General features: G+C 42.7%; 1 protein-coding gene across 1 annotated transcript; it reads left to right on the plus strand.

The window, feature by feature from the left end:
- The first annotated feature begins 3,847 nt into the window (after positions 1-3,847).
- LOC134439294 (low choriolytic enzyme-like) lies at positions 3,848-9,906 on the plus strand. The gene is made up of 8 exons (XM_063189198.1): positions 3,848-3,916; positions 5,255-5,426; positions 6,016-6,171; positions 6,920-7,037; positions 7,809-7,987; positions 8,421-8,502; positions 9,245-9,369; positions 9,839-9,906. Coding segments are annotated over exons 1-8 (903 nt in total). The 3' UTR covers positions 9,841-9,906.
- Positions 9,907-14,004: the final 4,098 nt, after the last annotated feature.

The following is a 14,004-nucleotide window of genomic DNA, read 5'->3' on the forward strand; positions in this document are numbered from 1 at the left end:
GCATATCTTTTCATTGGAGAGCATCAAAGAAATTTCACTTTGACACAATGATTAGTGACCTTTTCAACAACATATATTAAATTTCTTCACTCGGAAAAAAACTAAATAAAGCCATTAATGTTTGAACCATAGAGGTAGAAAATAACACTAGAGAGGACCCCGCCCCCCTTTTTACGGCAATCTGTAGCGGCCATTATCTGTAGGTAGATCAGAGAAATGGAAATTAACAGAGAACGAGGCTCACCTCTGTCAAAAATGGCTTAATCATGTGAAAATATCCATCAACACACCATACAAGGACAATAGTTGAAGTGTGTTGCTAACTATGTTCATAAAAGATATTATTGGATTTTTAAATGTATTTTATCGACTCATATGATTTAAGTAGATATTTATCCTGACATTTCAAATCTGGTCTTTGATTAAAGTGTTACTTCATATTTACACAGTTTTAGTTAATTTCTTGACAGGGGTGGGCGTGTTCTCCATTAACTTGCATTGCCTGAAAGTACCTACACTACCTACGGAAGTTGGGAAGCTCCAGCTGCCATTTCCCAGTGCTGTCGCAAATTGCTGTGTCCTCTCTAGTGTTATTTTCTACCTCTATGGTTTGAACATTGTCCACACCCCAAATTAAAATCCGGTAGAGAAGGGGCTGTGTTGCCTCGAATCGTCTCGAAATTAAAAGGGATTAAAGGGAGGTCATCGGTGTGCATTGTAACTTTTCTTTACATTGAGCTTTTACATTTTGAGTCTCCACCTGGCTTAAATAGATTGGTGTGGGATTTGAATGCAATCCTATGGAGAATATCATGATCTGCTTCAGTAGTCACAGTGCATGTTGACATGAATGTTTCTTTTAGGTGTAATTCAGATGTCCAAATCCAAGCATTCATCATGCATCCCCAAACCATGTCAGTCCCACTACCATGCTTGACTATCGAGAGGATACATGCTTTTATGTAAAACTCAATTGTTTACCACCACACATGCTTGACACCATCTAAAGCAAATATACTCACAAATCTGCCAAAATATGAGGGGTGTACTCTCACTTATGAGACATACTGTACATGTCCGATAGAAACGATGACCAAAAAAGGTGAGAAATAACATGTGCAGTGGTGCATCAAACCAAGGCCCCACCCGCACCGTGGACGAGCTACTTGCCTGTGGGAACCTTTGTTCGAATCTGGACTCCCCCTATACTCCATCTCACGCTCTCATGCCGTTCCTGTCATAATATTCACTTTCTTATCAATAAAGGCACTCAATAATTAATAAATCAATAAAAGCCCATGGGAATGCATTTTCAAAAGTGGTCAAAACTTTATTTTTTTTGCTCAGAGGCACGTCATGAGCACGAGACTGATATTATTTCATGTTAGAAGGATGATCACACAGCATTGAGTGTTATTCAGAGTTTTTCTGGGGGGAACATGAAAATCTCAGCTGGAAAGCATGGTAGAGTGGGGCAAAGAATCGACCGTGCTAATATCTTATATTACGCTAATGTCTTGGCCAGTGTCCTGCCCAATTGACCTGTTTAGGATGGCCGTCTGCGGGTGAAAAAAAGGTACCTGGGCGGGTTTATCTTAGTACAAAAATTGGGTGGGGTTTAGGGCTTCCAGGCTGGTTTTGGGCTGGAAATCATCAGTCTCTCATCTGACAACCCTGCCTCTCTGTCAACAAAGAATGGTTAAAATCGGAGCTCATGCTGTACATGAAGACGGCGTAGGGCTTCCACACTTGTATTTGTGTACATATTTGCAGTTGTCCATGTGAAATATAAGAAATTCTTCAAATTAAATTTAGAGCAATAATGTAACATAAAATAAATAATAAATAAAAATAAATAAACAATAGAAGTCTAAAGTAAGTACACGAAAGCTGAGGTTTACTGACATGCCTTTTGCAGCAACATGAGAACACATGGGAAATAACTGCTGACATGAATATGTATGTATGTGTAATTATTTATATTATTAGTATTACTATTATTGTTGTTGCTGTTATTGTTGTTGTCATCTTATTCTATAAACCGCTAGTCAGCCAGTAAAAGTCCCATTGTGACACTCCCAGACAGTCGCAGTCAGAACTAGATAGATAGGGAAAGGTAAAGACAGGTGAGAGGAAGATAAGAGGGGTTAAAAAAGAAGGGGGAGGTGAAGGAGGGAGGGGAAGGAGGGAAAGAGGGAGTTTTGGGAAAAATAGCAGCTGAGTCTAGGGCTGTGAAGGTCGTTTCTGTATGTATGGATGATAGCGCTATAGGCCCACACTAAGCATAAGGCCATACAGGGACGGAGCATAACTTTGTGGTACCCTGGAACAGACAACAAGAAAGGTTACACTCTATAGCTAGTTAGCGAAAAGATTCAAGGTTTTAGACAGGATGTTTCAGACCCTGTGTGTATGTGTGTGTGTGTGTGTGTGTGTGTGTGTGTGTGTGTGTGTGTGTGTGTGTGTGTGTGTGTGTGTGTGTGTGTGTGAAAATACAGTTATTAAAAGTGAGATTTTAACACAATATGAATATTATACACAATATAAAAACCTAGACCTGGGCTTCAGGGCCCCCTTGAATCTATGGGGCCCTGGGCTTGGGCCCAGTAGGCCTGTGCAGTAATCCGTCCCTGTTTCCATATATGCATACTAACACTATGGGGGTCACATTGCTGTTATCTACTGCACGTTCTCAAAGTGGGTCCTGGGACCCCTGGAAGTCTTTGAGAGGCCACAAGTGGTCCACAAGGGGATTTGTACAAATGTCGATTGTGTTTCCAAGACAAGCTGGCATAGACTCTATTGTTAACATTATTAGAATTCTGAATATATCGGCATGTGTTCTTTTACTACTATAAGGCAGGCCTGTATTTTGTATGAATATTTATGTATTTAAGCAAATTTGCAGCACATACCAGTAATACTCGAGCCAGCCAGTCAGGTGATCCCTTAATACCGAAAAAAACCCTTTGAGAAACGCCAAACACCTGTATACTAGGAGATCCTCGTGTTCCCCCAGACTCTGAAAACAGCAGTCTGTGTTTGTTTAGAGATGTGGGAAAGTGCCACTGCAAGCCTTTGGGGTGGGTGCGGATGCCCATATTTGGAAGGGGTGGTCGTCTCGTAAGATGGGCCACAGGGGTATATAAGGTAGCAGTATTCACCTGTCCCACAGTCGTCTGACTCTACAGAGGTAAGAACAGCACATTACATTACAGTACACTGCATTACTCTTAGCTGACACTTTTATCCAAAGCAAATTACAGTCTCAAGTTACTTTTTTAACCCCTTAGCACAGAGCCTATGTTATAACCGTACTGTCACCAAAATTGTAATGGCTTCGTCTTAATCTGTTACTTAAAGGGATATGCCACTATTTTGGGGCTTAATACAGTTAAAATCGTTGGCCAGGGTTTATAAAGGTGGTTAAGTGTCTTATTTTTCATGTTAAGCGTTGTCTTGCTTTAAGACAAGTTAAAAGAGGGAATATGTCGCTAAGCTAGTGAAAGTCAATGGATCCGTGTAGCATTGTAGCATGCGCGGTAATCGCGAAAATATTCCCAAGTCCAAAAGGGGGTCCCCGCTGAAAAAGTTTGGGAACCACTGATCTAAGGCATGCTGTGCTGTTGGAATCTCAATGTGTGTATACGTAATTATTATTTTGTGCAACAATTAATTCCCCACTCTGCACGCTTCAGATAGTCATGGCTGTGTTCGAGTTTGCTGTTCAGGCCGTGTTATTTAGTGTGTGTGTGTGTGTGTGTGTGTGTGTGTGTGTGTGTGTGTGTGTGTGTGTGTGTGTGTGTGTGTGTGTGTGTGTGTGTGTGTGTGTTCTCTACAGATAGTCATGGCTGTGTTCAAGTTCGCTGTGCTTGCCCTGCTGCTGGTCGCTGCCTTCGCAGAGGAGGAGGTGGAGGTGAGTGACTCATGCACACACACGCATACACACGCACGCACGCACACACACACACACACACACACACACACACACACACACACACACACACACACACACACACACACACACACACACACACACACACACACACACACACACACACGAACGCATGCACTCACATATTATCACACAGCCCAATGCACAATATTCTTTACATCATTCTTTCACAATAGATGCCAGTCAAAATACTTTAAAATACCATTGTTGTAATATATTATTATGCCTCTCTTCCCTTCTCATCTTCTGTCTTCCCGATGCCCCTTGACACCTGTCTGCTGCTACAGAGGGGTAAGCATACAAACACACACACACACAAACACACACACACACACACTGTGCTACTCCAGAGGGCTAAGCTTACAAACGCCTCTCTCTCTCTCTCATCTTGGTCTGGAGTCAGCTGTACGTGCCAGAAGAGGACTCTAACTTCATTAAGCTGTAGGACTGTAGCTGTCTCTTTGTCAGCCGCTTGGTAGTCGTAGTCTGTAATTAACGGAGCTGACTGTGCCAGTGAAGTGACCCAGAGTGACTCTAGCAGCTCATGTGCGGACCACACTTTGCTCCAAATGTGCTTTTGGCGGCTGATTTCACGATATGAAATTCAACTGACATTCCCCCGGGGGTTTTATTTTTTCATTTTACCATTACGTGCCAAGAAATAAATCACAAAAAAATATTACACTAGCGTTTTCTTTTTTTTAGTGGATTATAGATCCAATGTTATACTGTAACTTGATAGAGGATACAGTATACACAGTCTTACTATTAAAGCTCCTGGTGTTTTCCATAGTTAATATTAAACCCATTAATGTCTTCCGTAGAAAATGCAGTTCCTGACCAGGCAATGCTGTTGTCCATATATTGTAAATGCTATTCCCACTGCTAAAAGCTGTTCTCTGCTCTTCTATTAATTACTTCTCTTATATTGCAAAGGCCCTACCTCTCTTCTATAATATATTACATTAAAGGGACACTGTGTGAGATTTGTAGTTGTTTATTTCCAGAATTCATGCTGCCCATTCACTAATGTTAACTTTTCCATGAATACTTACCAGCACCATCAAATTCTAAGTATTCATTATGACTGGAAAAAGTGCACTTTTCTCCATGGTCAGCCATTTTGAATTTCCAAAAATAGCCATTTTTAGCTGCAAAAATGACTCTACTTGGACCATACTAGGAAATATTTGTTTATTACTCAGTAAACTTTCATGTAAAGATCAAATTTGGCAATTGGCAGCCCAGTTTCAATGAGCAGCATAGTTGCAGTACCCTTTTTGACCATTTCCTGCTCAGTGTCCCTTTAATTACTTCTCTTATATTGCATACCTCTCTTCTATAACATACTACATTCATGACTTCTCCTCTATAACATATTACATTCATGACTTCTCTTCTGCAGTGGATGAGGACACCTCCAGGGAGCTGTCCGTGTCCGAGCTGCTGGACAGGGCCAACAGAGACCGCAGTAAGTCCCAACTGTGTCAGTTTTATTTATTCAAACAAACTGCAGTCATCACCTTTCCACACCTCCCTGCTCTCTGATTGGAGAGAGACAGGGACCGTGATCTGGTACCCTCACGGAGGATAGACTCCATGCTGTCTTTCAGATCAGAAAGATTGTGCAGGCTATCACAGCACTTCATCAGCTACCTAAGACTGTAGTCCTTAAGCCATGCTATCATTACCATGGTTATCCCACATCAGCTAATGCTAAATGCACACTGCTAAGGTCATGCTGCTAAAGTGACGGCTAAAGGCCCCTTTATACTCTATGTTTGGTAAACAACCTAATTCTGTTCACATATGTATTTCGTAACGCATATTTTGTTATTTGTTAGCACTTGTTAGACTGGAAAACACTTCACACATATCCGTGTAGGGATTGGGCTTGAGTCATAATGCTATGCTATTTAAGTCATTCTTTATTTTAGTGTTATGCAGCCAATGCTGAAGCTGTAGTGCCATAGCCATTCCAGCATGGCCATTGTAACCCCATGTCAGTTCATGCTAAACCATAATTGTAACGCCGTTGATGTCTGCTGTGCTCTCTGCAGCCCCCGACCTCGATGAGCCCGAGCTGATTGGAGGAGATATCGCCATCTTGAACGAGAACGAGAGAAACGCCGATCCCTGCACCTCCCGCGGCTGCCTGTGGCCCAAGTACAATGACGGCAAGGTCTACGTGCCTTACGTGATTGCCAACCACTATTGTACGTATCACGACTGTAGCTTAAGTCATTACCATGCTGACTTAATATCATTAGTTCCGCTTTGGTTTCTCACTTGCATGTACTAGTGCTGCTACATCTCATTCTTGGCCTCATCTCTTTGAAAATAAAAGTGCTAAACTCACAAGCAACAAATTAGCTTCTAGGTAACGAAAAGGCTATTCCTGACCATTCCACGACTAGCAGTGCAGTCCTGTAAATCTGCAGGTAGCCTAACTTAGTGGTAGTAATGCGAACTAAAGAGTTAGTATGCAGTCTAATCACCAAACACAAATGTTTATATTATTTGTAACAGCAACAGAACAAAAAAGATCATAGCAGCAATGTGAGTGATACATTATCACCATGTAGTGTTGAGGCTACTAGTGTGAGTCATCCTCAATCACACACACACTTATGTGTTAATGGTCTCTGCGGAGGGCTGCCAAATAAGGCAATGTTTACATAATTTTCATCACAAAGATGTTAGATGTTGATTCTCCATCAATGTTTCATGGTTCAATCCCCCCTGAAAACTGCAAGACTGATACACACAACATGATGCTCAGTATCTGATTGCTTGTATTACCTCATGACTGATGACAAATCTGCCTTACTTTGAAGTAGAAATGTAAAGCATTGCAATGCATCATAGAATCGGACTAAATCGGTTTGAATCGAATCCTTACCTCCCAAATTGTAATTGAATCGAATGACACCACTAATTCCCCCCCACCCCCCTACCCCTCAGCTTCCCGCGAGCTGCAGATCATCCAGCGTGGCCTCGACTCCTTCTCCTCCTCCTCTTGCATCCGCTTCAAGCGCCGCAGCAACGAGAGGGACTACATCAGCATCGAGTCTCGCAGCGGGTGAGCAAAACCACCACGAGTAACACACACACACACACACACACACACACACACACACACACACAGATACACATACTGTGTATACAGTATATATACATATACACCAGCCTTCACCACTATACTATGGTATAGGCAGAGGCACATCTTGTCACCAGGCAAGGCAGGCAGCCGCTTGGGGCCCCCAAGCCCCTGGATAGTGAATAACAGCCCATATTTTACTACTTTAGTGGCGATTTTGGTGCAAATGTTCATTCTTTTGCATTTTCGCTTGGAGCCCCACCTGGACCTAGAATCGCCTCTGGGTATAGGGCAATTATTTTGGTCCAAGAGCCACAGTGGGTGTAGAATATTGAGAGAAGGGCCAGATGTCACTGGTAACTTGTCCGTGTCAATAAGAAATAGTGTAAGCTGACATAATGTTGCCATACCTGCACATTATAATGAAATGTATTTAGATGTATCCTATGTAGTTAATCTTGCATCTGCAAGACCTCTGTTTTAGGTAGGCATTTTAAGAATGTTGAGTAACCATATGAATTTGGATTCAAAAGTTGTCTTTCTTGTAAAGGGTCTGAATAGTTCAGTTAGAGTAAGGAGTTAGGAGTTCTTTCTCCTGTGAAATTAGGAGTCCTTTCTCCTGTGAAATTAGCAGTCCTTTCTCCAATGAAGTTAGCAGTCCTTTCTCCAGTGAAGTTATGAGTCCTTTCTCCAGTGAGATTAGGAGTCCTTTCTCCAGTGAAATTGACCCGGTTGGCTACCTTCAACCCCCAGATGCTACTCCTACGTGGGCCGCACCGGCAACGCTCAGACCGTGTCTCTGGCCCGTTCTGGCTGCCTGTACCACAGCACCGTCCAGCACGAGCTGCTCCACGCTCTGGGCTTCAACCACGAGCAGACCCGTAACGACCGTGACAACTACATCCGCGTCTACTGGGAGAACATCATCGATGGTAAGCCGAAAAACACAACCCAGGACATTTTAGCTCAGCTAGCATGGCTTGTTTAAGCCTAGTGATAACTCCCTACGCAAATACAATTAGAAAAAATTTAGCTCAGCTTGTTTGTCTAGTTTAACCATAACAATAATTTAATTAGTTTTAGCAAAGCTAGTTTGGCTGGTTTATCCCTAACCCTAGGCTCAAATAGTCATCATTTGAGCTAGCTTAGTTTTCTTTGAATGATTTGCAAATATTTCGAGAAACAGCATGCATTTGTGGCATGCCTTCTTTGTGTGTGTGTGTGCGCGTGTGTGTGTTGGTGCGTGCGTGTTTGTGCTTGTGTGTGTGTGTGCGTGTGTGTGTGGTGTGTGTGTGTGTGTGTGTGTGCGTGTGCGTGTGCGTGTGCGTGTGCGTGTGTGTGTGTGTGTGTGTGTCTCCTCCATAGACATGAAGTACAACTTCAACAAGATCAACACCCTGAACCAGGGAACTTCCTACGACTACAACTCCGTGATGCAGTATGAGAGGTGCGTCACTTGAGGATTATTCACACTGTGTAACCCATTGTGTCCTGGAAACACACATACGCTGCATTCAGGTTCTTGAGATTGGAGCTGTTTTATTAAAAACGTGGGTAAGTTAGAGCTGAATTAACACATTCTAAGGCAGAACGAGGGTCCTAGCTTTTAAATGCAACTCATTTCATGTTTCATGCATGTGCTTCGGAGGCCGAGATATTTAGGATTTAATAGGCAGAGCACACACTTTCCCAAAAAGGGCTTAGGACTAACTAGTTAACTCATTTCCTGTGAGGGTAAAAGGCACGTTTATGTAGAACTATTGCACACCTCCTTTGGCCAGATGCGTCGGAGAGGAACAACACTAGAGACAAGAAAGCTCCCGCACACTGCCAACATTTGCAGTGTTTAATAGAGACATTTCGGTCTTCAAATTGCTTAACCTTAACCTTACGTTTATATGGTTGAGTTTGGCCTTTTTTATGATAGTACAGTGAATAATTGGACAGGAAATGAGTGGGAGAGAGAGAGGGATGGAGGAGTATCAGGAAACTACCTCGATTTGGAAATCGAATCCGGGTCTCCGGGTTCAGTGCAGTGCAGTTCAATGCAGTGCAGTGCAGTTCAATGCAGTGCCATTCACTCATTCATTTTTTAATTCATCATTCGTTCCCTGATTCATTCATTTGCTCATTCCTTAATTGATGCATTCACTCCCTCATTCATTACATTACTCCATGTGCTGCTGCAGGTACGCCTTCTCCAAGAACAACCGCCCCACCATGGTGCCCATCCCCAACTCCAACGCTGTGCTGGGACAGGCCTCTCAGATGAGCCAGAACGACATCACCAGGCTCAACAGACTCTACAAGTGCTGTACGTGGCTATAACAACAATCATAATAATACACAATAGTAATAACAATAATAATAACTGGAGATGCACTCAAAGAGTGAAGACTTCTGCCAAGAAGCTGTTTGATAGAACATTTGACTGTTACACCCTAATTTTTGTTTTTGTAGAGTTATAAACTGGAATAACAAAATTCGTCCTATCCCGCAATGGTGAAGAATCTTCTTTTTTATTAAAAAAAACTCCGGGATCCGCGTCGCGATCTGAATCACCACCTTAGTTTAATCATTTGTTCCCTTGGTCATTTCCAACAACTCAACAAAGTTATATCCAAATCTGTTCATAACTTTTTTGAGTTATCCTGCTGACAATCTCTCTCTCTCTCTCTCTCTCTCTCTCTCTCTCTCTCTCTCTCTCTCTCTCTCTCTCTCTCTCTCTCTCTCTCTCTCTCTCTCTCTCTCTCTCTCTCTCTCTCTCTCTCTCTCCTCTGCAGAGATGAAGATGCCGTGACCACCACTGGCCTCCACTCCATCAACCACCTCTGGAGTCCTTTCATCAGTAAACATCAATAAACATCAATAAACCCCATCCAATGTTGTCTCTATTTGATTTCCTCACCCGTTATAGTAAACATTATTAGCCATGAACTGCATCACTACCAGGGCTCTAAATTAACTTTTTCCACCACCAGCCAATTTGGCTAGTGGACATTTTTTCTTACCAGCCAAACAGAAGTTCAACTAGCCATTTTTTTTAATCTCGCCAAAATAAACTATGCATTAGGCTAGTTTTTTTTTCTAATTAAATGGTCATTTTGTCCAACTGTTTCTACAACACAGATAGGCCTACACTATAGGCCTGCACAGGCTACTATATGCCTACATAATAAGCATATTATAGGCTATATATTTTTTCATTATTTTTTAACTTCTGCTTTATTTTTTACTTTCATTACTTAGGCCTAATTAATTTGATTAGTTTTTGTTCAATTCCTCTGAAAGCAGCTGAATCACATCACACAAGCCACTCACATAACAGACCTTTAACATAGGCCTACAGTAACCAAGCACACAGCCAAACACTACAAAACCTCACATACGCACACCCCAAGGAAGGAGAAGAGATGAGAGGAAAAGGAGAGGAGAGAGGAGGAGCTCTTCTCTACCATGCGCAACAAAATGACAAGAAGCCTAGTTTAATTATAAGTAAATAATATCTCGGGAATCTTCGCTTCCTTTGTTACTTCCACAGCTTCGTCGTTGGTTGTTTTTTTTTTCTTTTCGATGGCGTGGGCTTTCCAACTTAGTTGCGCCAGGACTCTGAACATTTCAGAAGACAACTGAACTGACAGCTACGGTCACACTACTCTGACAGTCGGCTCTCCTCCTCTGCCCTGGTCGCTATTTCGTTCCACAACCACTCATTTTTAACGTCACTATTTACAATTACTACTAGCATTCACAAACACACAGAACCTTGCTCTAACCCCCGCCACATTCTCATCACTCGCACAAAACGTCTACACAACAGAAGTAGCGTAAGTCCTGTTATTGAAACGGTCAGGGTCTCGCTGCTTAAAAAATGCAGCCTGTTACAGCAAGGTTCATATAGTAATAATAGCAGTAGTGACGTTAAAAAGGTTGTAGCGAAAGCGACGAGAGCATAGGAGGAGAGCTGCCTGTCAGAATAGTGTGAGCGAAGCTTAGCTGACAGAATGGCTGGTCGTCTGAAATGTTTTCAATCCTGGCGCGCGCAACAGCACTGGAAAGCACATGGTGGGAGGCTACCTCGTGACGCTAGTGTCCATGGGTAATGTAGGAAATCTCGCCGTATAACGTTCGTCAGAGCAGCGGTTTACCGTTCATAAATTACTGTACTCGGGCGCTACTAGCCAAATTGGCGGGTAGGTATTTTTTTCTACTAGCCAAAATGAATTTTCACCCGTGTTTGGCGTTTTGGCGTGTGTTAATTTAGAGCCCTGCATCACTACTGTCTCTATGTCCTTTTTCATCTATGTAATGTACAAACTCTTTTTTGGCAGCCATGACCAAATGGTTAGGCAAGTGGTCTTAAGATCAGAGTGTTGCAGTTTAAAATCCCACCCCTACCTCTCCTTACACCTACATACAGTACATGACTGAGTGAAGTGTCCTTTAGGAAGGCACCTAACCCCACGTCCATCAAGTGAGTGTAATCCCTGTAAATAAGTGTAAGGGCATTTTCACACCTGGGTTCCCTTTAAAGGGACACTGTGCAGGAAATTGTCAAAAAAGGTACTGCAACTATGCTGCTCATTGAAACTAGACTCCCTATTGCCGACGTTTACCGAGTGATAAACAAATATTTTCTAGTACAGTCCTTTTTGCAGCTAAAAATGGCTATTTTGGGAAATGGCTATTTTGGGAATGCTATTGTGTCGTGAGAGATCATGTGGTGTACCGTGGAAAATTATAGAATGACTACATTGTTAATAAAGGCAATAGCGATTTATTGATGGTGTGTGCACTGGCATTTTGTCCTCAAAAAATGTGAACCTTGGCTCAAAAAAGATTTCAGATTAGTAAGACCATGGGCATCTAACAATGAATGAGAAAAACAGGAATGGGACAAGTGAGCGATAAGCAAACCATATGGTTGGAATCGCATTGAAAACCAGATTATAATGGCTATCTACTAGGATTAGCCATATATATGAAAGCAACGCTGTAAAACATACTTTTTCTATGGTTATTTTTAAATGCGCATGTGCAGCATTTCACACTACACATTCTGCTTCGCGGCCTGTAGGATGAAGTGGTGCGGACTCTGTGGCAACCCCATGCTACCGGATGTGAGTCGCACATGCCACCAACCGGCGGAAGCAGATATCGCCGAAGGCATACCGATTGGGTTTGAGCAGTCGTAAAAGCTTACACGTTGCGGCGGCGAGATGATTGGATATTTGCCGGACAGGTGTGATACTGTATGTGCACTTCCTGAAATGTTCAATCTCCCCCTATATACAGTCTCTGTTACCATCCTCTATCCCCTTTATTAAGCATAATTTCATTGCTGCAGAATGCTATAGCACCATTTCCGGTTCCGGTGCCTCAGGGTCCTTTTACTGGGTCTATATAATAGCATCTATTGCCCCAGAGGCAGAAGACGCAATGATAAAACTGCTGCATGAGCACATGGGTGGTGTGTGTGTGTGTGTGTGTGTGTGTGTGTGTGTGTGTGTGTGTGTGTGTGTGTGTGTGTGTGTGTGTGTGTGTGTGTGTGTGTTTGTGTGTGTGTGCGTGTGTGAAGAGAGAGAGAGAGAAGAGAGAGAGAGAGAGAAAGAGAGAGAGAGAGAGAGAGAGAGAGAGAGAGAGAGAGAGAGAGAGAGAGAGAGAGAGAGAGAGAGAGGGAGAGAGAGAGAGCATGCGGGTGGCAGAGAATGGAGATATCCCCATTCTGTCCTGTTTTGTTATGCCCTATCCCAGGGGCACGCGCGCGCACACACACACACACACACACACACACACACACACACACACACACACACACACACACACGCACACACACACGCACACACACAAGCGTTCTCCCATTGCACATCTTTCTGTACCACCAATGAGGGTGTAGATGCCTTCAATAGGAGCACTAGCATGGACCACATGACTCGTATCTTAGCAACAGCCCAGAACAAGGCAGGGGGAGCGGAGAGGAGCAGAGCAGGGGACGCTGATGTAGAGGCCTCTTCAAAACCAAGGATGCATTACACGTGTCCTATAATGAAGGATGCATTTCAAGTGTCCTATAGAGGATGCATTACAAGTGTCCTATAATGAAGTATGCATTACAAGTGTCTTATAATGAAGTATGCATTACAAGTGTCCTATAATGAAGGATGCATTACAAGTGTCCTATAATGAAGGATGCATTACAAGTGTCCTATAGAGGATGCATTACAAGTGTCCTGTAGAGGATGCATTACAAGTGTCCTATAGAGGATGCATTACAAGTGTCCTATAGAGGATGCATTTTAAGTGTCCTATAGAGGATGCATTACACGTGTCCTATAATGAAGGATGCATTTCAAGTGTCCTATAGAGGATGCATTACAAGTGTCCTATAATGAAGTATGCATTACAAGTGTCCTATAATGAAGGATATATTCCAAGTGTCCTATAATGAAGGATGCATTAGAAGTGTCCTATAATGAAGTATGCATTACAAGTGTCCTATAATGAAGGATGCATTAGAAGTGTCCTATAATGAAGTATGCATTACAAGTGTCCTATAATGAAGGATGCATTACAAGTGTCCTAAAATGAAGGATGCATTACAAGTGTCCTATAGAGGATGCATTACAAGTGTCCTATAATGAAGGATGCATTACAAGTGTCCTATAGAGGATGCATTACAAGTGTCCTATAGAGGATGCATGACAAGTGTCCTATAATGAAGGATGCATTACAAGTGTCCTATAGAGGATGCATTACAAGTGTCCTGTAGAGGATGCATTACAAGTGTCCTGTAGAGGATGCATTACAAGTGTCCTATAGAGGATGCATTACAAGTGTCCTATAGAGGATGCATTTTAAGTGTCCTATAGAGCAGTGTTTCCCAACCTGGGGTACGTGTACCACCAGGGGTACGCGAGCACACGGCAGGGGGTACTTGGAAAATGTATGG

The sequence above is a fragment of the Engraulis encrasicolus genome, chromosome 22 (genome assembly GCF_034702125.1).
Source record: "Engraulis encrasicolus isolate BLACKSEA-1 chromosome 22, IST_EnEncr_1.0, whole genome shotgun sequence".
Taxonomy (NCBI): Eukaryota; Metazoa; Chordata; class Actinopteri; order Clupeiformes; family Engraulidae; genus Engraulis; species Engraulis encrasicolus.

What these genes read in the sequence shown, in the direction of transcription:
- LOC134439294 (XM_063189198.1), top strand. Translation starts at nt 3,848, where the DNA reads ATGGCTGTGTTCAAGTTCGCTGTGCTTGCCCTGCTGCTGGTCGCTGCC. An exon ending in CAGGGCCAACAGAGACCGCA is followed by an intron (nt 5,427 to 6,015) that starts GTAAGTCCCAAC and finishes TGCTCTCTGCAG; the next exon opens with CCCCCGACCTCGATGAGCCC. An exon ending in AGCATCGAGTCTCGCAGCGG is followed by an intron (nt 7,038 to 7,808) that starts GTGAGCAAAACC and finishes TTCAACCCCCAG; the next exon opens with ATGCTACTCCTACGTGGGCC.